This window comes from Miniopterus schreibersii, assembly GCF_964146895.1.
Source record: "Miniopterus schreibersii genome assembly, chromosome: 9".
NCBI classification, from domain to species: domain Eukaryota; kingdom Metazoa; phylum Chordata; class Mammalia; order Chiroptera; family Miniopteridae; genus Miniopterus; species Miniopterus schreibersii.
Window position 1 is genome coordinate 60,373,407 of NC_138118.1, and position 24,886 is coordinate 60,398,292.

The 24,886-nt window shown below is 36.4% G+C and overlaps 1 protein-coding gene across 6 annotated transcripts in view; it reads right to left on the bottom strand.

The window, feature by feature from the left end:
• Positions 1-24,886, bottom strand: part of SGCE (sarcoglycan epsilon) — a 64,684-nt gene that overhangs the window by 9,581 nt on the left and 30,217 nt on the right. For 4 of the 6 annotated variants that reach the window (XM_081147877.1, XM_081147881.1, XM_081147879.1 and 1 more), the window contains 6 exons: positions 21,762-21,834; positions 16,493-16,691; positions 7,862-8,024; positions 5,332-5,543; positions 4,356-4,382; positions 3,444-3,632 (listed from right to left, as the gene is read on the bottom strand). In XM_081147877.1, the coding sequence (XP_081004003.1) occupies positions 3,444-3,632; positions 4,356-4,382; positions 5,332-5,543; positions 7,862-8,024; positions 16,493-16,691; positions 21,762-21,834 (863 nt within the window). The remainder of the gene's footprint in view (positions 1-3,443; positions 3,633-4,355; positions 4,383-5,331; positions 5,544-7,861; positions 8,025-16,492; positions 16,692-21,761; positions 21,835-24,886) is intronic. The other 2 variants (XM_081147878.1, XM_081147880.1) reach the window with 1 other exon arrangement.

Below are 24,886 nucleotides of genomic sequence, written 5' to 3' on the forward strand. Positions count from 1 at the left end.
AAGCACCGGTGCTGGTTTCTTGGTTTTAACAAATATAATAAAATACTGTAAGAGGAGTATCTGGAAATCTCTGTATTATCTTTTCAACTTTTCTGTACCTTGAAAATCATTCCAAAATAATGTTATTAAATAATAACTACATTAGCAAAGATCAAATTACATTTCCCTTACATTTCTACTCTGTGATATTTGAACAGGCTGTCTGCATTGCCTCTGTACTCTGAGAAGGAGAGGACCTCTGCACAAATGAAATCTTTCCTTTCTGAGCATGTGTTGCATTTCCAGTTTCTTCCCACTGTCTGGTCACCTTGCCTGTAACCTGGAGCAGAGAACCTTCTGACCTTCTGAGGTCAATGACCACACACCTATCCCTGACTTGACCAAGACAGGTAAATGATCTCATCTCACTTTTAACCCAACTTAGCTTTGTCTCTTATCCGAGTCAGCTGCAAATAATGAAACATCTGTTACTGTCTAATTTATGGTGCAAGTCAGGAGTCTTATGAAGCATTCTACCAAAAAACAAAACCTCAAAACAATAAAACATAGCTGTGAAATTGATAACTGTGACAGCCTCTCATTACACAACTGTCACGAGTTCTCTATACCTCATGGATTAACTTGTTAAAAAGACCCAAATAAGTTTCTGTGCAGCTTTGAATGTTCTAGAGTCTTGCCTAGAAGCTGCATCCTTATGCTTGGATATTTCTGGTATTGAGTCTGAAGAATAAATGCAAAACCCAGTATCTAGCTGAATTATTTATGAGTGACAAAGTCAGTACAGTTAGTAAGAACAGGTGAAGATGAAATGCATGCCCTTTTAGGAAGGGTTAATTACTATACGCCAGGCAGCATTATCCAAGCATATACTCAATTATCAAGTACTGCAAGTCCTCATCAAATATCTCATTTTAATGTTAAGAATTCAGTTCGATTCAGATGACCAAAATATTTATATATGTGTACTTGGTACCGAAACAGAACTTTAAAGACAAGGCAATGCTTTCAAGGTAAGGAGTAAAAGCTGAATTTGAGTAAAGGACAGCTGTGACAAACCTGATACAATAAATTTCCTATTATCTGGCATGGTTGGAAAATGAGGTTAATCACATATTCTAGCTTATAGGGAGTTACCATAGAGACCGTGCACATTTTATCCATTTACAAGAATATAAGAAAGATAATATACACTCAACACTGAAACTACACCAAATGTAATTTAATTTCCCTCTGATGAGTCAGACACACTTGATCTCGCAGTGCCTCAGAATAATCATTGTGAACATCATCAATTATCTATGTACCCTGTTTATATAGAAGTACTAGTTAATGGAGTTTTTCCATTAGCAGAAATCTGAATAACATAAATGTTTTCTGGGTTTAAAAATACATACATGGTCAAATTGTTGCAAGTTCAATAAAATGACCTACTGCATTTACAAAGAAAGATGTGATCAACATAATGACAATTTTGCTGTGGAAAGACCAGGAAGATACATTTGGTGGTAAACTAGATAGATATTTTTATTTTGCTTGTATATAAGTAGCAACATTGCAAAATCCTAACCACAAGAAATCAAAATAATTTTTAAGGACCTATTCTTATACTTAATATATATATATGGTTAGAAAGGATATCTAAAAAAATAGTTCAACCTTTTCCTCTCCCTTAAACTTCACCAGCAATAGTGTTTTACTGATTTACAAACATATTCAAGTTCCTCTACTCATGACGAATGGTTCTCTATTCTAAAATTTGACAATATTGTCGACAGAAGCATTTCCCAAACTGTTTTCTTTAAAGAGTTACATCTTCTGACCTTTCCCCATGGACTCACAAAACATATCAACACACTAAAGGCTCTGAGAACTCTTCTGATTTAAAAAACTAAAAAACAAACCTGTTTCTCAAGTGTATTTGATCATTTCATTTTTGAGCACATATATCAACATTTCACTAGTACTCTTGGGTAAAGAATATAAGACATGGTAGCCTTAAAGAATTCTTTAACTCTTTTCATTCTGAAAGTGAGTGATTAGGCTGTTCATAATTTTCATCTAAAATGGGCAGGAGAGATTGCTCAATTGTGAACTATTACAATCTTATTGAAATTTTCTCATTAGTACCTAATCCTAGTAAAATGGGTTTTATGATGACTCACTAACCATCAGAGAACATAAAAATCCATCCCCTCCATTCAGTATGACTCAACTTTGTCACACTCTAATATTTACATTCCTGATAGAATATTAATGTTACCAAAACTCCAAATTTTAAATTACACAATTTTCCCTACTGTTAATAGGACTTGAATCAGTTGCTCACACACATGCACATACATACGTTGGCCTATTCAACACTAGGTAAATTATGTTAGAAGAATTCAGGAAAATACTCACAGTACATTTAGATTTCCAGAGTATTTTGGACTCTGACTGAGTCTGTTTATACTACTCATAGTAATTAGTATTTAATTTTCAAATCATCATATGCATTTTACATGGTTACAAAATAAGCACCCCAAAGGGAAAATGTATGCACCCAGTACGGCTGCATACATTTACTAATCTTTAATTAGTAAGAGGTTATTTTTATATCATACCCCAAGGTTCATGTGTATGTGTGTGTGTGTGTGGGGAGGGGGGTTCTGAATATCTATCGTATTTCCAGAACTGAAAAAGAGCAGGGTCTCAAAATCAAACTTGCGACTTCCTTGGGGAAATTGATTTTTAAAATATGCTTAAAAAAAGAAAAAAGAGCCATGTTCTTAAAAATAAATGACAGCTTTACCTATAATTCATTTACATCAAAATTGATCTAGGCATATCATGTGGCGTTCTAAAGAGCACCTGGGTAGTTTCCTCAACCCCTCTCTCCCATATCTGTCTTTCCAGGCTTTCTGAGCATAATCCTCACACAACAGAGAAGGTTTGCACTAATAAACTGTGTTTTTAGCCAAAATTGAAACTACTCATTTTGATACACAAGCAGAGCACACACAAAAATTTAGATTAAATCAGTCTGTGGTAATAACATTAAAATTATAGGTTAACAGGACCAAATAATTCTAATAATAGCACTAAAAATAATCGATTTGTCATGCTTTAGAATATGCTTCTCTTTTCACAATTAACTCATCTCTGAGCAAACATGTTAGTTTATCAGCTGTGTCAACTTCTTTAATATTAAAGTAAATGTCATCTTGTTTGGATTATTGAAGGGGAAAAAAAAAGCATTTCCTGAAAGTAATTCTATTAATTTGGGTCAGCACAGTGGGGTTGGGATCTACACCATCAATGTTCTTTTGGTATTTTCTCTTCATTATAAACAAACAAACATACATATAAACAAAAGCTCCAACACCAAAAAGCTCTGATCTTTATAGACATTAGCTAGACATATTCATGCATGTTAATAATCACTGTTCCAAGTGGATACTTACTGCTGCGTTTGCATCAATGGCATGTTAGTGCTCTCATAATTGTCTGCGTGCAGAGGAGGAATGATTTCCCCTGTTACAGGGTGAAACACAGGAAGCGTTGACAGGGGCCATGCTATCTCTCTATTCTTGGACATGTCACGAAGTTCTTTGGTAGATTTCTGAATAGCACTATGATGCACCAGCTGGATGCTAGGTCAAAAAGAAATAAAATAACATATATTTAAAACCACATTATTATCCCAGTGGGTCATCGATTTGGAAAAAAATTTGAAGTACTATTTTTTTTTAAATAGGAGGATAATTATTTCACTTTGGGCATTCTACAAGTTATCTCAGAAAAAGATACATTTCAACAAAACTGAAAATTATACACTAATTTTTAATTAAGTGTGTCTTTCATTAAACTAAGCTACAAAGCATTGTGTTAATATTACAGCCCTAAGTAACAAACTAGCATTCTATTTAATTTCTATGATTAAGATTAAACTACCAGAGCTTTTATGTTGTTGCTTCTGATGGGGCTTATATAAATACTCACAGAAGTTTCATTTTATGGTAGCTTATTACTGTAGATTCAGGAAAACGTGTATGAAAGGCCTTTTCATCTGTTCTCTGGTTTACAGAAATGCAGATTGGGAAATCACATGATATAAATGGCAAGTTAATATTCTGAATCTGAAATATTTTAGGTTTAGTTTTTATCTGTATAATCTTAGTTTTCAAACCCTTTTTTAATTTTTATTTTCTATCCCTCCTAAATATCTCTATTTAGAAAGCAGCGTTCACATTCATGAAATCAACTATGAAAGATGACGAATGAAACAGAAGCGTGACACACACATGAGAAGCCTGATGAGCAACTGAGAAGTGAGAAAAAATGACAAAGAAAATAACAGGAAAGAGGACACTTACTCTGGTGTTTGCATGTTTCTCTTTTCCCTAGAAACAAAACAAAATTTATGAATTAAATAATAGCATTGATATTTAGAACATTAAGACTATATGCTCATGGGCTCTTGCATGATGTGGAAACGCTGACACTGTTACTGTTAAAGGCCACTAGGCAGCATTTGCCACCAGGTTTATGACATGACTTGGATGAGTACACATACGAAGATGGGATACTGATGAGAAACATACAGAAAAATGAAAGAAAAAAAAAAAATCAAGCTCTAAGAATCAAGCTCTTGGAAATAAATTCTACAACATGATGAAATCAGGCTACATGTGAAAATGGAAAAGTCTGTTACTTGCTGCTTTATTAATTTTTTACCCTTGGCTTTGTTACCCTGACTTCCAAATAATCTCAGGAGATAATTTTAATTGACACAGAAGTCCTGAAAGTGCCAACTATTCATGAACTGGATAGTCTTTACTCAAATTATAGCCTTATTTTCATTAGTTTACTTCTAAGTTTATAGATATGGGTCTATATATTTAAACACTTAGACTGTCATCCTGTCTGACAGCAGAACAATTTCAAGAAGAATTCGGACCATCGCTCCTGATCAAACTAAGACAATTTATTTATTTAAAGGGCAATTACCATGTCTATAGATTCCGAAGCCTCCGCTTACACATGGTGGCTTGAACGGCCAAAATACCCAGCCTCAGTTATTGTCGGGACTGTTTCTGCCAGCGTGAATTTACATCTAGCCTTAAGAATTTTTGAATAAAGCAATTATATCCCCTAATTTGATTTATTAGACTCCAAACGATTTTAACTCACTTTTAAAGGAATAAAGTGCTATAGTTTGACTTGAACATAATTTCAATTCATTTATAAAGTGTTTTATGAATTAAATGAAACTTGGCTTTTAAATGGAATCTTATATGTTGTTATCTTAGTAGGCTCTCTAATTTTTCATTAGTGTTTTAAAGTACTCACACGCCTTCCCGTCGGCAGCACATGATATAAGCAAGTATTAGAAAAAGGACCAATGCGACTGCCGAGGGCACAGCCAGGGTAATTAGGAAATCCGTGTAATAGTCTCTGCTTTTCAAGGAATCAGAAGGGGGTTTGTATTCCCCACCATCAGGTAAAATCCCCTCTCCGCGAATCACTTCCTGATAGGTGGACACTTGCTTTGTTTTATCAACCTGATGCAAGAGAAGACAATTACACATCAAATTAATAGCTGCAAACGTTACGAGATTTTAAGATCTAGACATATCAAAACATTCTTTGACAGATTTCTAAGAAGCAATCTTTTCCAACTAGTCTATCACCGTGAACTTGAAATGTTTGAGGAGAGCTAGGAAGGAGTAATGAATAAAGGCAATAAGTGGAAGGCTTTACATTGGCCTCCTTTCTATGTCATTCTCACTGTACACACACACACATGTATATACACGATAAACACATGTATGTCGCCGTGCTTTCCCGGTCTCCTTTCTCCAAAGCAGAAGTCCTTCCCACTACTATTTAAATCTCTTATTTCCCAATGACAAACTTCCAGTGCACATGTTAACAAACCATAAATTTGCTGATAACCAGGTATGTGGGTATGGTTTCCAAGGTTAGCAAAAGAAAAGAAAAAAAAAAAGGTAATTTCTTAATGATTACAACCTTGATCTTTCTGGCATCCAGTTGACAGAAAGAGTTTTTTGGAAATGTAGGCTAAGGAACATGAATCCACCCAATGCTCTCGTTTTCCTAAATTCTGTTCCAGAATAAAAAACGCACTTTGGCACTGTATTAATTGAACTGATTTCATTAGTTGAACTGCTTTCACTGAGTTGCATTCAGTTATGCTAAGGGTTTCTTTAAAACTCTACTACAAAACAGCCATGTGAAATGTGTTGCTACACTGGCTCACCTCCCACACACACAAAAACTTGGGAAGAATTATTTGCAGCATTTTTCAGTATCCTCTCCCAAAAAATTCCAGTTGAGGAATTTGTTAACAATACAGTGCTAGTAAAAACTTTATTTGCTGCTAAGGAATTCATGCTTTGTCTCCTTTCAGAATGAGAATTAAATAACTGATAAATTTCCTTTTTTAATCCTAGAGAGTAGCGACTTGCTGTCAAACTTGACCTTAGGCTTCCTTGTTTTTTGGTAAAATTTAGGCTGATTTTCCATCTCTTTTAGATTTCATTTACTGTGCTTAGTCACTGCTTCTTTCACTTAAACCTCCTGAAATCTCCTGTGGGAAGATGTAACACAACCTTTGTATTTATAAGGTCTTACCAAAAAGATTTAAATCTTCAAAGTATGTCATTTTTAAACCTTTAGAAGTTAGATAATATTCCTAAGCAGAAACATTTTACAGCACAAGCACATGGTGTTGTCAGGGCCTGCTGTCTACTGATTTGGTTAGAGGCATCTATTTAAATTATGAATGCAGCCACTCATCGACTCTCATACCCTTGTATGATTAGCACCATGACTGAAATACTGGGCTTTGTAAATTCACCATTTATCTATAGCACACAGACCACACCATCTTAATAACTTTACTTGATTTAAGAAGACAAAGAGAGCATCACTTTCCTAAGACACAAGCAACATAAAAAGAAGAGGTCAGGGCCAAGGGCCACAGGTGCTAAGTGCTATAACGTAAGATGTTCTCCCCCCTGGATCCAGGAAAGTTGCCTGCAGTTGGTTCTCTAAGACGTGCAGTGACAGTTGTGTTTATGTGTCAATAACTTCGTTCAAATGTCAACTTTAAACTTAGATCTAATTCAGTCACCACCAATCACCAAGAGCTGACAAGTTAAATCTAAAGGTCACTAAAGAAGTAAAACAACTTTTCCTATCTTCCAGAAAAAAAAAACCTATATAAATTTTATATAAAATATTCTATATATGTATCTTACATATATATGAAACCTTACCCACCTTTTCCTAAGTCTCTTCGCGTGCTAATCTAAGAAGTTGTTTAGAAAGAAATATTTGATATTTATGGGGCTGTAGATAAGTTTCTAACTTTCCTCACTTGCAATTTTTCTTTATTCCTTGAACTTTCTCTACAATATGAGTTTCTAGGACACTGAATTATATAGCACGATACTGCTTTATTTTCAGATCTATTATTGTACTCTGGTCTCTCCTTCCAGAATGGGGTACTGGCAGCATATTTGAGACTTTCTATGCATGTCACACTGACTCCACAATTTATCCTGATTTAGCAGCCACCTGGATGTCCAGGGTGAGCACTTGGACCACCTGCCAAGCTAATCCAGCCCAGCAACTAATCCAGGGTAGACTGAGAACAAAAGTGGGGATACTCTTTCCTAAATGGATACACCGTCAATGAGCCTGCCAAACACGTACACTCAAGAGAAGTCAATTTCGGTTAACAAAGTAAACCCAGGTTTTGTTCCTAAGAGCAATTCAGGTTTCAGTCAAATGTTATCTCCTGCCACTTCACTTCTAATTACATTTGCAGAAACAAAACATAATTAAAACTCACCAGTGAAATTTTGCACCAGTCAATGTAAAATTGAGTACGGAATTTTTTATCACATGTGATTACAGGCTCCATTTCTTGACTGCATCTCAACTGATTCTGTGGATTTTCGACTTCTCGTAAACAAGAAGAAAACGGGACATCTGCACCAACCATGACATACACGCTGCAAAAAATTCAAAACTCTCAAGTTACCTTTTAAGAAAATCGAAAACACTGAAAAACAATCGACCCTGAAAGCAGGATTTACCCCTTTGAATTGAGGGATTATCTAGAATCATCCCCAAGGTAGGGACCTGGGTTTTAAATGCAGTGATTCGTGTAGGGGCTTCCTTTCATCTTTTCCTTCATTTGGCCAATATTTACCAAGAGCCTTGGTGCACCAGACACTCTCTCAAGTCTATGTTAACTTCTAAAAATGTTTTCCATCCTACTTATTTTCATTCAAAATAATTGTGCGTCCCATTTTGATTTCTATATTTGGTAGATTACTTACACTTAAAAATTATTCTTAAAAGTAAATTGTTTAGAAAATAATAGGATCGCTAAAATAATAAATAATTATTAGTAATAAATCTTCCCTTGAATCATTTTAATAAGATTGTGAAATTACACCCCTAGAGGTAATGGAGCTTTAGGAAGTATTAGCTATTTACCCAAGAGTTCTGTCAGCCTTTCTACTTCACGGACCCCTACTGCTAGATCTCTCATTATAAGGTCTCAAAGAGTTTTATCTAAGAAGTTCATATAAGAAAAATACTATTATTTGTTAAACACAAATTAGGTAAATGAAATTTATTTTCTTGGCGTGTATCTTAGCAATTAGGGGAAATAATTTCACTTAATTGACCGACAGGTGATTCACAAATAAAAAAGAAGATGACATTAGCATTTAAACAATCTTAGAGCAGCTTGAGAAGATAGAAAGATCATATAGATCTTTCAAAAGAAAAAACTAGGAAATTACTCTAAATTAAATATTTATTTTCCTAATGACAATGCTATGGGTACTTATGAAGTGAAATAAACCAATTAAAATTCAGCTGACTTTCTTGCAGAAACTGACAAACTGATCCTAAAATTCATATGGAAATTCAAGGGACCCAAAATAGCCACACACAAAAGAAGAATCTTGAAATAAAAAAGTTGGAAGACTCACGATTACCAATTTCAAAGCTTACTACAAAGCAACATTAATCAAGACTATGTGGGACTAGCATAAGGATAGACATGTAGGATCAATGGAATAGTATTAAAAATCCAGAAATAAACTCTAACATTTAGTAAGCTGAATTGTGTCACAGGTGCCAAGACAATTCATTGGGGGAAAGAATAGTCTTTACAAAATATGGTGCTGGGACAACCAGATTTCCACATGTAAAAAAAAAAAAATGACGTTGGACCCCTACCTCACACCATATAAAAATGAACTCATAATAGATCAAAGACTTAAATGCAAGAGCTAAAATCATTAAACTCTGAAAAAAAACAGGCATAAATTTTCCTGATCTTGGATTAGGCAATGGTTTCTCAGATATGACACCAAAGTTCTAGAAATAACTTAAAAAATAGATAAATTGGACATCAAAATTCAAAACTTTTGCTTCAAAGGACACTTCAAGAAAGTGAAAATGAAACCCATGAAATGGGAAAAAATAGTTGCAAATCATAGATCTAACAAGGTGACTTGTATTTCCAATACATAAAGGATTCTTACAACTCAATAACAGAAGACAAATAATCCAATTTAAAATGGCAAAGAATATGAATAGACATTTCTCCAAAGAAGATATTCAAATGTCCAATAAGAGCATGGAAAGATGCTTGACCTCATTAGCCATCAGCAAAAGAGAAAACAAAACACAATGAAATACCACTTCCATCCATTATAATAAAAAAAGACATAATAGGAAGTGCTGGTGAAGACGTGAAGAAATCGGAACTCTCCTAGTCTGCTGGTGGGAATGTAAAATAGTGCAACTGGTTTGGAAAACGGTCTGGCAATTCCTCTCTCCCTTCCTCTCTCTGAAATCAATAAACACGTATTTAGAATAAAAAGCAATACAAAACAATACATAAAACCTGGGATACAAAAACAGAATTAATATTACTGAGGTAACTATTTTCATTTTCCAATGTACTCTGCAGAATTATTCAAATGCATATTGCAATGGTCTCTAAAATATAACTTTGTATCCCTTTTCACTTAATGCATCATAAACATTTTCCATATTGTACAGTCTTTGTAATTATAGTCGTAAGGCAATAAACTTTTTAAGTGCACATGACTTATTCAGCAATTATTTCAGAGTAGGACATGTAAGCTGTTTCCAATTTTTTGATGTTATAAATAATATTGCAAAGACTATCTCTGTGCATCTTCTTTAATGTTACTATCTTAGAAGAGATGCCTAGAAGTGGAAACATTTTTATGACAGTTGACACATACTGCCAAATTACTTTCATCTGTACTTGGATGATCCATAAGCTTCACAAACTTAATATGTTCCAAACTGAGCTCATCATTACCCCACCCCACCTCCACCTGTTCCTCCTCCTAGCTCCTTCTCTCGGTGACTGGCATGGCCAGATGGTCCAGCACCATCATCTTTGAGTCCTGTCCTTCTTCTCACATATTCAATCCATTATCAGTCTCTGACATTCACCCTGAAAGAACTCTCATACACACCTGTCCACTTTGTCCCATCCCACTGCTACAACCCTACTTCTAGTCACCATCACTTTCCATAGGGAGCGAAGCAACAGTCCCTTAATAGTTCTCCTTGATCCCAGTCTTTTTCACTGTCCTCAGGGAGCCTACTTGCAGAATAAATAAATGAATGAAAAGCATCATACCAGTTTAAAAACACAAGCGATTGTGTATTTGAAAGTTGCTAGGAGAGTAAATCTTTAAAATTCTTATCACACGAAACAAAATGTGTAGCTATGCATGGGGATGGATATTAACTAAACTTATTGTGGTGATCATTTTGCAATTTTTACATATACATAAAATCATTATGTTGCACACTTTAAACTTATACAACATATGTTAATTACATCTCAATCAAGCTGGGAAAATAAGTTAATAATTAAAATGCATATAGATTACAAATGTTACGCTCAAGAAAAGTAGATACTGGAATTGCCTTGTAGGTAAAAAAAAAAATGTGTACATATTGTTTCTTTTGTAGAACCAGTAAGTTTCAACATGTTGGCTTTTTTAAAAATAATTTTGCCTGAGGACAGGTATAACAACTCTGTTATACATGCTAAAATTACAGTTTCATAAGCTCTTGTTTTCCTTTCAGCTGGCTTTCTGATATGCAGAAATTAAAATTTTTTTATGAGGATAATCTTTACCTTTATGACTTCAGCCATTTATTTCCAAACTTTCAAATGTGTGTAAACATATGACACAAGAGCACGTTATCAGGTAGCAGGCTCTCAGGCAACGTTAGCAAAACACGGTGTCCAGAATCTTAGGAATTGGTAAACACTAGATAGGACATGTTCCTTATGAAGGTTTTTTTCTTCCAATTTGAGCAATACAATTTCCCCTGAGGTAAAATACATTTACTGAGGCCTTTATACATACAATGTGAAGAACTGAGAAACAGGTAAAAAATTTAAGTCAAAACTGCCTTTTTGCCTGGCCGGGCATGACTCAGCATTTGAACAGTGACCTAGAATTCAGGAGGTCGCGGTTCCATTCCCGGTCAGGGCACATGCCTGAGTTACGGGCTTGATCCCCAGTCGGGGGCCTGCTGGAGGCAGCCGATCAATGACTCTCCCATCACTGATGTTTCTATCTCTCTCTCCCCCTTTCCCTTCCTCAATAAAGATTTTTTTTAAAAAATATATCTTTATTGATTTCAGAGAGAGGAAGGGAGAGGGAGAGAGAGAGAGAGAGAAACATCAATGATGAGAGAACTACTGATCGGCTGCAGCCCGCAACCCGGGCATGTGCCCTGACCAGGAATCAAACCCTGATCGCCGGGATCCTAGGTCGACGCTCAACCGCTGAGCCACGCCCGGCTGAGCAAAGATATATTTTTTTAAAAACAAACCTGCCTTTTTCAGCAATAGCCAGATAAATGGGTCCAATGACTGTATTTTTTTACCTGACTATCCAAGTACTGGATCTAATACAGAACAAAAACAAAATAAAGGACACTTCTAGAGTCTCGTCCTACTGCTCTCTCACTCCTCTCCATTGGAGGAGTGGATTCTCAGGAGGGAAGAGGCACTCCGGCTCCGACCTTTCTGGTTTTCTGGGGGTCTCCTGCTTGCAGAAAGGAGACATTTGGGTTTGCTCTCTTCTTTCATTTGGAAGGCTTGGAGGGCCCACCTGCTAAAATGAAAACTTTGACATAAGCCATTTTCTGCAAAGGTCCCAAACGCCTCAGGAGAAAAAATCCAAACACTTTTACTTGGTGCACAAGGCCTCACGTGGTCTGGGCTCTGCCTCCTCCCTTGGTAACTACCGCTTCTGGATCCCTGTCCATTTCCACACGAAGTGGGTTTCCAAACCCACCACGCTTTCACCTACCTAAGGGCTTCTGCCCAAGCTGTTCCCTCGGCCTAGAATCCCCCTTACTCATTTTTTGAGCAGGCTAATTTATACTCATATTTTAAACTCAGGTCAGGCTTCATTCAATTCACCACCTCTATGAACCCTTTGCAGGCACCCACCTGCTGTGGGGGACGAGCCCTCCTCTCTGTGAACACCTCAACTGTAGAATGTACCACACTGTTTTTCTAATTTTCTGATTACTTGCCTGGCCCCTAATAGATTGTGAACACAGATTGTATATTTTAAATCACTGTACCCTGAGTCTAATATACCATTCCTCCACAAAAAAACAATAAATGCTAAACTATGAATGAAAACCATGAATGTATGCATAGAACTTAGATTAGATATTAGGCATCTAGTTGCATTGATATCATTTACTTAATTTTAGGCTTATAGAAATGGATTTATGCAGGTCTTCGATTTTTATTTTATTAAACACTTTTTTCAAAAATTCCTATCTCCTGTCACCATCATTCCACAGACAAAAGGATATCAAAGGCACGTTATATAAGAATAATGCACCCAAAATATCGAAGGTACATTATTTAAGATAAGAGACAATCCTGTAAATCACGGAACATGGGAACAATTCAGCAGAGCACTCTGGCCTGGCCCAGGACCATGACCTTGCATCAGAGTGGCATCTGGCAGCCGCTGACTTACATTATCTTCCTCAAGTGCAACTTCTCGCTGAGGCCTTGGCAGGCCAAAAAGCAGACAATTAATTAAGGGGAGTACTTTGTGAGACTGTCCAGAGAATAAACCAGGATTCTCTCTGGTTGATTGGGGCTAGATCCACATGCTTTGGTAACCAGAGGAGATAGTGGTAGGTCTGACAATCTCTTATGAAAAATGAGTCTACTCTTTAATCCTCACACCCCATCACTCCCTTCATGGCCACCATTTACACCACGTCGCTGTCCCCAGGTTGGCAGCCGTGCCATGCCCAGAATGAAACATGACCCTGCTCCTCTCTCCACCAGCTCCATCCAGGCTAAGGGCATCCGCCGAGGCCCTAGCCTCTGGCTCAGCATCAGGAGCAAAAGCGGCACCGAGAGCACACACTCAGAGAGCACAGTCGCCCTGGGGCTGCGGGTTCGGCGAGGGAAAGGGAATCTTTCCAGGAGGCTCAGCCTTCCTTTGCAGGAGCTTACTCACTTTGACATAAATCTTTATAATTGTTTTCTGTTAGATTTAGGGGAAGTTTGAAAGCTGTCAGTGAGTTCTACAGAGATGAAAAATACACGTCAAGGAGGAAGAGGGGCTGGGATGCTGCTGAGTGGGTTCTTGATGACTGACATTTAATGGTGCCTTGGGCTGTGGAAGGGCTGTAGGTTTGCTCCATGGGTCTACTTCAACAGCTTCTCTCACTCATTTGCTGTTTATTTGACTACATAAAGCAAATATGGAAACATGTGCAGTTAGTGGATTATGGATGCCATGAAAAAATAGGAAAACATTTCATGGAGTTGTTTTTTTTTTAAAGATCAGAGACTGAGGCTATACTAAGTGTAAAGTAGAACACAAGTTTTAGGTACTTAATACTTCTGAAGTGTATATTTTTATTTCTTTTATTTTTTTAAATATGTCTTTTAGCCCTCCACCATGGATAGAGCCTGCAACCCTGGCATGCACCCTGACTGGGAATCGAACCAGCAACCTTCTGGTGCATGGGACTCAACCAACTGAGCCAGGGCTGTAAAAGTATATTTTTTAATAAATAAATTTTATTTAAAATATATTTTAAATAAAAATATTTTAAATATTTTTAAATGAGTATATTTTAGAAAAGGGATGCATTTTTTTTTTTTTTCTATGTCTGGCCCTATCTCTTGATCCTTTCACTATTTTATTTTTCAAAGGAATTTGTAGTCCATGCTATTTTCAAAAGAAAGTACAGAGGCAAAAATTTATTACATGAATTAATAATTATGATACACACTATTAAAAAGAACGGAAAGCACAAGAGATGAGTTAAGTGTTGGATTTATTTCTAAATTTAAGGCAATAGGGGTAAAAAAAAAATGTTGTTACCCTGACATTATATAACAACTAAAGAAAATATGCAAAAGCATTCCCAGAGACAAGTTTTTCTTCAGAATTCTACTCCGGGAGGATATTATTTCATTAGTGCTTATATAGGGATATTGCAGTCATAGAGTTGGCTTTGGGTATAATTTATAGAAATGCTATTTTGAAAGACTTTTGAATACTTTGGAAAGGTTATGGCTTAACATTAAATTAAAACTCATGGAAAGCATTTCAAGTTGGGAAGGGATCTGAGACAACAGGGTCCAAATAAATGCCACGGGACTGGTTCTCTCAAATGTCTGATAGCACATGCTGCCTCCTAGCAGGTGTTGGGGGTCAGGCAGCTAATGACTGAATTCTCTAACAAGTACTTGAAGGACAAAAATTCCGTTCTTAATTTAGAGTCACATGCTCAGGCCCAGCCCTAGACTCAAAGATTCAGGATCTCTAGGGGGAATCAGAGGTTGGAACGTATCTGTATTTTTATCAAAGCGCCTACTGGCAATTCTCAGGCTAGACATAGCTGGGAAGCACTGTTTTAGGTCCGAGTTTGGTTTAGAGAGTTATTTAGTTCAGTTTAGTGTAGTTGTTTCTGAAAGTGCCTGTATGGGTGGGGTCTGCACTACTGATGAAAGGTTGAACCTAGAAGAAAGCACCACTATGGAAAACTCTCCCAATGCCTGGTTTTTATGCTGCTCCCTCCAACATCTTTGCTCACTGTTTGAACAATTATCACAGGACACACTACTTTCACAAATGTTGAAAGAGTCCCCATTTGGAGAAGGTTTTCAGGGGAGATACCTCTGTTCTTCTCTTTCCATGGTTCTCCCTTAAAAATTTGAACTCTAGAAGTATGTTTTCATATAAAAGCCACCCAACCGACAGGAGATAAAGCAACTATTTTACTCAAAGCACTTCTAAGTGTGCTTGGCTGACTTCAGAACACATTGCTGTCACATACAAGGTACAGTTTCATTCTGAAATCTGTTAGGTTGGCCTTTATAGCTCCCTGCTTATCCCTTACCCCACTTCTGCTCACTCCTTCATACTTCAGCGACGTCCATTAGTGATATTTTCTCTTATTTCCAACAAAGTTCTCCTTTGCAGCTGCCCTTCAATTTAACTCTTACCGATCTAGGCATTCTAGGTAATTCCAGATACTGCCTGTGTGAAAATGTTACCAGGAATATGGACAAAGGAGGCTTTGGAAAGGGGTATGCTACGCAAAACGTAACTCATTCCGAATCTCACGTTTATAGGATTGGGTAAAAAAGGGGGAGACAGATCTGCCCCAACCTACAGATTAGTAATTAAAGATCAAAGTTTGGTTGACATAGACATTCGAGCTTTTCAATCAGAGTGTTCCTTAACTTCTACAAGGGTATGAGTCATACTCTGTATTCCCAAGGCTTGAGAACAGACAAGTCTCTTTCAAATGCATTGTTTCACTTAATCACTGTAACAAACTTGAGGGAGAGTGAAGTCCCCACTGGAGCAAATGTGGAAGTTGAGGCACAGGAGGGCAGCATTTTGCCCAATGTCATCCAGCACGTGAGTGACAAGGCCAGGCTTTAGGAATGGGTTTCAAATCCACTTCAGCCATCAGTCACCGACACATGGTGGAAAGAATGTTAAAGGCAAAGAAATAGTTTCCTAGAATAAAGTTACAGCAGTCTGCTTGTCCTTCTGCAGCTGATAACTGGGGCATCAATTTCCTTTGAAATTCCGGGCCCTAAATAATCAGCTTCTCTATGGAAGGTACAAAAGACTTAGCGCTGTAATTTATGATTGCTGATCCTGATCTACAATTAGATTTCACAGGACCTGGAACATCAGATAGGAAGAACCATCAACGTAACCCCTTTGTCCATATACAAAATTGCTAGCATTTTCGTATCTTTACAATACCCATTTCTTATTAAAAAGAAAAAATGCAATAGGCCATCTCCCATCTATAATAAGTTTGATAAGATCACCATATTTAAAAATTCATATTTCAGGCAACAAGATAAAGGTCTGCTTACCCTTCCTTCATGTCATTAATAGGGAGCGGGACCCTGCCACCCCTGTCCAGGGCTGACGTGATGTTTATGGCATTCAGACGCTCGGGCTGCCACACGTTTTTCACTGCCCCAAGAAAGTCTCCGAGAACCTCGCTGGCCAGCATTTCTTCTACATTCATATTTTTAACGAAGAATTCTGCTTGATATGGTAACGGGAAGTCTAAATTTGGTGAAAAAGGTTATGCATATCTTTAATGAAGTGGTCTTTTGAAAAAGAAACAAAAGAACAATTCTAGATTTGCTGATTTCTGTCACAGTCCTGGCTTTGGAAAATGACAGTAATACTTGACTTTAAAGACTTTCTGTATAACAGGGGACGTATCTAAAAACATAACATACATTTGACACAGAATTTGATCTATAATACAATGAAATCCAAGGGCACAGCAGGGCAGTTAATAATTATAAGATATGGTTTTTAAAAATGCCAAGTCAGCCTCCAATTTGCTGGCCTCCTCCCCCTGCCTCACCCAGGATGAATGAGCACTTCTGGAACTTTACATGGGTAGGAATAATATTTTGTGTTTATAGTGTTTTAAAAATTAATTGATCTTTTTCAAATACATTGTCTCATTTAATCATTACAACCCTAAGTAGTGCTATTCCCATTTGAACAGAAGAAGAAGTTGAGGCACAGAGCAATATTCTTTCCAAATAGAGAGAACATTATAAAATATCAGTACCTGCCTGTGGGTTATTGGTATATGACCTGAAATGTCATATTTTTAATTAGCAGTATAGTCATGTGTTGCTTAATGACAGGGATACGTTCTGAGAAATGCGTTGTTAAGCAATTTTGTGCAAACACCCCCGAGTGCACTCACACGAACCTGGATGGTACAGCCTGCTACACACACCCAGGCTATGGGGTATAGCCTGTTGCTCCTAGGCTACAAGCCTGTACAGCATGTCACTGTACGAGGTGCTGCAGGCAATTATAACACAGTGGTAAGCATCTGTGTATCTAAAATAGAAAAGGTACAGTAAAAATATGATATACTGTCTAACCACTATGCTATACACTTGAAACTAATACAAAATAATACTGAATGTAAACTGAAGTTGAAAAATTAAATTAAAAAATATGGTATAAAAGATAAAAAATTGTTAACACCTGTATAGGGCACTTACCATGAATGGAACCTGCAGGACTGGAAGCTGCTCTGGGTGAGTCACTGAGTGAGGGGTGAGTGCATGTGAAGGCCTAGGACATTACTGTCCACTACTGTAGACTTTATAAACACTGTACACTTAGGCTACACTCAATTTATTGTAAAAAAAAAAAAGAGCTTAGCATTGTGCTACACTCTTATGATGGCTACATCACTAGGTGATAAGAATTTTTTAGCTCCATTATAATCTTACAGGACCATGTCCTATATGCAGTCCAAATTGTGTTTATACAGTACATAACTGTATTACTGGTCTTTTTGGAACATGCTAAAACATTACTTTTCACTAAAATAAATGATATTTTCAATAATAATTCTGAAATTATAACAATATCACTATTTTGATCACTCCATAATTAAATATTCTAGAAAAATTCTATTTTAAATTTCTAATGAAATTCCCTATCTCATATAGTTAGAGATTCAGCTTCCCTCCTCCCCAATGTCTCATCAATATTTCCCTCCAAAGATTTCAAAATTAGCCCTGGCCAGTCTGGCTCAGTGGCTAGAGCATCGGCCTGCAGACTGAAGGGTCCCAGGTTCGATTTCCGCTTAAGGGCACGTGCCTCGCTGCAGGCTCGATCTCCGGCCCCAGCTGGGAGGCAACCAATTAATGTGTCTCTCTCACATCAGTGTTTCTTTCTCTTTCTCTCCCTCCCCCCCCCCCCCTCTGAAAAGCAATGGAAAAAATATCCTCAGATGAGGATTTAAAAAAAAAAAAGTAAAAATAAATAAATAAAAGATTTCAAAATTAACATTTTAAACCAACCAAATGTCCAATTCACACTCTCAGTATAAGAAACTCTAAGTAAATATAATTTATTTCAGTTTCTCAAATGTTAATTATAAACCACCATTTCCCATATTCTAATTGTTCTGTTAAGAAAAAAAATAGCTTTCCTTTTTCTTAATAATATTTCTATAATAATAAAGGCTGCTTTTTGGGAAAAAACAAAAAAACAATATGAGGCAAGCCAAGGTAATGGACTGAGGTGAACTGTCGCATTTATTACTCACAACCAGAGGGTGATAGGTACCTGTATGTTTTCCATACTTTCAGAAGGGGAAGCCGACCTTTACCATCGTTTGAATTTACATGATTTTTACCTAAGCTAAAGGACACTGTATACAAAGTGCTCAGTGGAGCTCCCAGCACAGAGGAAGAACTTACAAAATATTAAACTTTAGCAATTACTATAATAATATGAACAGGTTGGTTATCTAAATTCTTCCCTTAAAAGGAAAATGTTTCCAGACTACACACAGATTTCAAGTCCCCAGGAGTAATTATACTATGTAAATACCCTCTGACTTATTTCATTGAAACTCATGTATCTATACAGTACTCTTAATAATAAAATAAAAAATAAAAACTACACAATAAATAACTGACCTCATTTCTTAGGAAGCCTCTTTAACATGAAAGGACATGTGATGCCAGTGGTGACATCAGGATAGATATTCTGGCTTCGCAGTTTTCAAGAGTTTTCTGGTGTCTCTTCCTAAAGACCGAGTTTTTCAAGACCCCAATCACAGAAGGTTCTTCACTCATCTCCTACACTGTCACTTACTCTGCTTATGGTTTTGTTAGATTTATTTGATGTACAGACCATCTGCAATCTTCTAAAACATGACATATTTACTCTCTTTTATGTAGACAGGTTTCCTGTTTTATATAGATACATTTCTATTTCATGCAGATAAACAGTAGCTTAATCACACTGCATTTATCCCCATACTGAGAAATAGTCGTGCAGAAATATGCCACGAAGAATGGTTTCTTGGCAATAAATAATATTTATAAATAATGCCCAATATAGTTTTTGAGTATGCTAGAAGTCTATCCTCTTTTAATTTCATTCAGTGTTTTTATATCCACTTTTCTAAAGAAGTGTGCAAAACTTGTTTCTTATTATCAATGCTACTTTTTAGAGAACTGTTATTTGGCTCTCCTAATCCATGTGACCCCCCATTTGTGGTTCTTGTATGAGACCGGCCGCCACCACGCCCCCCAGAGACTCTGGGCTGCGCAGCTGCTCGCTGTCTACCCGGCCAAGCGTGGCTGCCAGGACTCCCAGAGATGAGTCACCCAAGCTTTCTAACTTTGGGGAAATCCCATGCCTACTATATTTGGACATCACAGAGGCCAAGGGAGCAGTAGGCCAACAGATTGGTGGCAGGCCTCCTCTGAGGTACTAAACCCAATTTAGAGATCACTCTGTGTACGCTCCTTGAGCTCCAGGCTGTGTGAGTCTACAGGACTAACTTCCCATCAGGCTTCTTGAAGCAGGAGACAGCTGACCAAGGAGTCAGACTGAGCGTGGCTATCCTGATACTGAACTCTTATTTCTTTTCCTAACTTTATCTGGGAGAAATGTAATGTGTGTAGGTCACGCTCAAAGATGTACATCCTAGAGCCCATATAGATTGTATCCATACCAGCAAGGAGAAATGCATGTCATTTGGTTCCCTGGTTTTCACAGTTTTGGGCCCCTGGACCCTCTGCAAAAGGCAGTAGAGCAGCTCTGCCAAAAGTAAAAACGGAGGCTCCCAAAGCCCATCTACTCTTTCTCCCTCATCAACACACCTTCAAAACCCCTATTTTTAGATAAATAGTCCCTAAAGCCAACCTTCAATTCTACAGTTGTCTAGCAGTCTTCCACTAGTATCTGCTTGAACACAGGTCCTCACACATCAACAACACCTATGAGGATGCCTGTGGACTCTGTATCTATACTCTAATGTAACTATATAACTGTACTGTTGAAGTCCTTAGGAGAAAGGAAACTTTGCAATTATTCTGCTCATTAAGGGCTTTCCAATTCTACAGGGACTGATTAGATTGGATGCAAGCATCCAAATACACTTGGAGCCAAGTACAAATCTTGCTGATCCAAACGTCAATACCTACCAAAGCCCTGGGGAAGTGAAAATGTGGACAGAAAATCTTCTGTCCAAGCCTACAGAACTGGCATTTGGACTTGCTTTTTATATATGAAGGTTATTTTAAATTTTAAACTAGCAGATTTGTTATCTGCAACTGATATTGCTAAAACCCCTGGGAAAAACTCATGTAAAGGGGCTTAAAGTCTTCAAGCAACCGCCTCAATTATGGATTGCCTTATCAATTCTACAGAAATTGTTTCTTTTGTATAGTGTAAAGGCAATTTTTAACCTAGCCTTTGCTGAATTATCATAAAATCCAAATCAGTAGGTCCTGATAAAGTATTTTGTGTTTGCCCATTTGTTCTTAATTGTACTGGTAAACAGAAGAATTCCCCTACTCAGGACACACACAGTTTTCCTGTTTTCAGGAGGAGAAACGCTAGTCCATTCTTTTCCTGCTACCCTCGTAAGTGATATCTGGTGTAGAGAGGAGTATCCCATGACACGTACATTTTAACTACAAAGTTTTTAGTGGTATATATTTTTCCCAATCAAATGCCCAAATGGGGTCAGAATATCTGAGAGTATAATTCTTAGAATGTTCCCTGTGTCCTTCCAAATCCTTGGGAATCACTTATAATTTTAGCATATTAACTCTAAATTGCTGATGGACTCCGGCTATTAATGATGCATAATTAGCTATTAGGAAGGAGACTGGGACCCACATTACAGTTTACTCCTGTCCATCAATAACTCTTTATCATCACAAAGAACTGGACTATAACCTATGATAAGTTTTAAAGTAAAGTAATGAAACTAGCTAATACTTACTGATTGTGTACTCTGTGCTCAGCCTCATGTGAAGCACATTTCAAGCCTAATTCATGGAATCTGTATCCCAGACTTAGAAGAGCAATTCTATCCTTAGTTTTATTTTATAGATGATGAAAGCATAGGCCCTGGTGAAATAAACTGGCACCATACCACATCATGCTATTTCATAAGAAGTTAAATATTACTTAGTTTTCTTTTCTACATTTTACTATTTCATTAGTTGTATTAGGTATCTGGTACTTTAAAATCCTTAACTGTATTTTTACATAGATATAAAGCATAATAAAATACTTCTTGTAAATAAGGAAACAATCAGCAACATATTTTTTCATACCTACCTTCCGCTGACATTATATTAATTATCAAATTATGCCTTGCAGTCTCAAAGGTACGCCTATTGTAGGCAGTTATCTATCAGAAAACAAAAGTCATATTAAAGAAGCGAAATGTTATTTGGAAAATAAAATTCATTAAGGACAAAAATGAAAACAAATTGTCCTTCTTTCCATTTTCATTATTTGTTTACATACTTACAAAATATTCCTTCTCTGGGCAGTAAAAACTCAGAGCTTTTAGCAATATTATGGGGAAATAAATAATTAGTCAGGTCTATTTAACATGCTGAAACAAGTTAAAATCAGAAAGACCCTTTCCCGGAGGACCGTTAAGTGCTCATTGCAATGCAGATGCACCATTAGTAAATGGATTCACCGTTATGCGTTACTTACTAGTGCCATTCTAAAATTTCAGAAACACCAAAACCATTTATTTTTGTACTTTTAAATGGAACTTAAGGATTACACTGGAAAGTACACTTTAAAACAAGCACATTCTGTGTTGTTTGTGCACCGACCGGTCAAAAAAAATGTCATGAATAACCCTTGGGAAATCATCTCTTATTTATGATGGAAGTAAAGCAGTAAGGGTCATGGTCTATAAAGCTTATGGCACATGCTCAAAACACCAGATCAATCCCTTTGTACAGTCAAATATTAGTAAACATTTGCAGAGCCAATGAACTCACATCAAAGTCAACTCAGAAACAGCCACTGCAAACAACAAACAAAGCGAAGGCCAAAAACAGGATAATACTTCAGAACTCAAGGAATAATTAACTTTATAACAGATATGAAATCATTCAGACAGATCTGCAGTACCTCAAAAAAACCCAAAAACAAATAGATTGTGCAAAGTATTAGCATCCCAGCACCAGCCTTCTGGCAGTGATAGCAGCTGTGGTTGACACTGAGAAAAAAGAGTAGAACAAACTGACTTAAACTGAAAAAATATCTTGCTCATTTAAAAGTGAATATCAAAGATTTTCATAGCATCACATATGAGCTTTAAGTGAAATAAATTACACAGAAATATTTGCGAAAATAGTAAAAATCAAAATTTGGGAGTAATTCCAAACCTTTAACAAATATTTAAAAGCACATATTCTGAAAAGCATACTGTTACATGAAGTTAAAACTCTCTCCACAATCTGGGAGATTTCTGTTGGGTTTAATGACTTCCGGCTGTATTTATTGGACACATGATTAATTAGATTAACACTGAAGCAAAGACGAGGCATTCAAATAAACTAGGAACTCTTGTTTACAAAGAAGCAAATGACAGAATGTAATAAAGATTTCATTTGGGAATCTTCATGATTTTAAAAGCTCACCCTGAAAAGAACTTAATCATATTCTCAATGAGGAAAAATTACCAATCTTCTACTATTTGTTATAATATCTCAAAGCTAAAGCTCAGAAAGAAATATTAGATATTTTCAAATGAATGGCAATATTTTTATGGCTGGCCTTCCTATAACTATCACAAATGGCATTACTGTAAATTTCACAAATTCTAATATGTGTGTTTTTTTAAAATCACGGCTACTACAGGGAGTGAAGAATATTTCATGAATCAGGCGGAATCATTTTATTACCTGAGTTTATATTTAATGTTTAATTTTAACAGCTGTAACAGAATGCAGTCCTTGTATCACTTCTAATGAGATATTTAAATACTATAATAGTCTCAATCAAATTTTACTTATTATGATAATGTGAAACCCTTCGTAGGGGAGAGGTATATATATGTGTACGTGCTTTTTTGATCCCCTATTTCTAGAAGAGTGGCTGGTCTATTTTAGATGTTTAATACATATCTACAGAACAAATTAAGCAGATTTATATGACTAAATATTGGTTTAAAATATGCAAAACTCTTTTGACTATATTATTTTAGAAAATATTATAAATATGTTACTATGTATGGATACAGAAATGAGTTATTTACTACTTGTTCATAGAAGATATGCTAAATTTTCATCATTACATTTTTAGTATATTATTTGATATTCATAACACTGTATCTTAGTTATAAGGTATAAGAACATAATAACCCCTGTGGATCCTCATTCAACACATATATTTCTCTATTCTAGTCTCTTGCCTGTCTCCAACCAGAAATAGCCATTTTGAATTTTGTATTTATTATCCCCTTCATTTTAAACTTTTTAAAAAATATATCTTTATTGATTTCATTTTTTTAAAAATATATCTTTATTGATTTCAGAGAGAGGAAAGGAGAGGGAGAGAGAGAGATAGAAACATCAATGATGAGAGAGTCATTGATCGAGCCCGCAACCCAGGCATGTGCCCTGACCGGGAATCGAACTGCGATCTCCTGGATCCTAGGTTGATGCTCAGTCGCTGAGCCACGCCCGGCTGGGCCATCCCCTTCATTTTAAATACAGTTTGATTATAAATGCATGTATGCTTAAATATATTGTTTAATTTGCTTGTTTTTTTTAGCTTTATAAAAATGGTAAACTGTATGTAGTCTTCTGGTACTGGTGTTTTTTATGCAACATTAATATGCTTAAAACCTTTTCCCATGACTGAGGAAGATTAAGTTCATTGCTGCTGTAAACATTCACTGTGTGTCTGACTACTCTACAATTTAGTTATCTGTTCTCTTGCTGATGAACTTCTGAGTCACCAATGCTTGCTGGGGTTTCTGTGTTTTTCTTTACAAACATTGCTCAATGAGCATGACTGTACATGCCTCCGTGTGGACATTGGCAAGTGTTTCTTCAGGTATGTACCCAGAAGTGGGACTACTAGATCACAGGGTACAGTGCTACTTAGCTATGTGAGACATTCAGTACTGTCTTCCACATCCACTCACAACGAATTTTACTGAGGGAAAATTCTCATTGTGATCTTAATTTGAATATTCCTCATTACTTGAGAATAAGCTTCTTTACTTAATTGGTATTTATGTCTCCTCTTTAGTGAAATGTCTATTCATGTGTTTTTCTTATTGGATTGTAGGAATGCTTTTTTATATTTTAGATACTCACCATTAGCCATATATATACATATATATATACATATATATGTATGTATATACATGTATGTGTATATATATGTGTGTATATATGTAAATCTTCCTGTTTATGGGTTGTCTT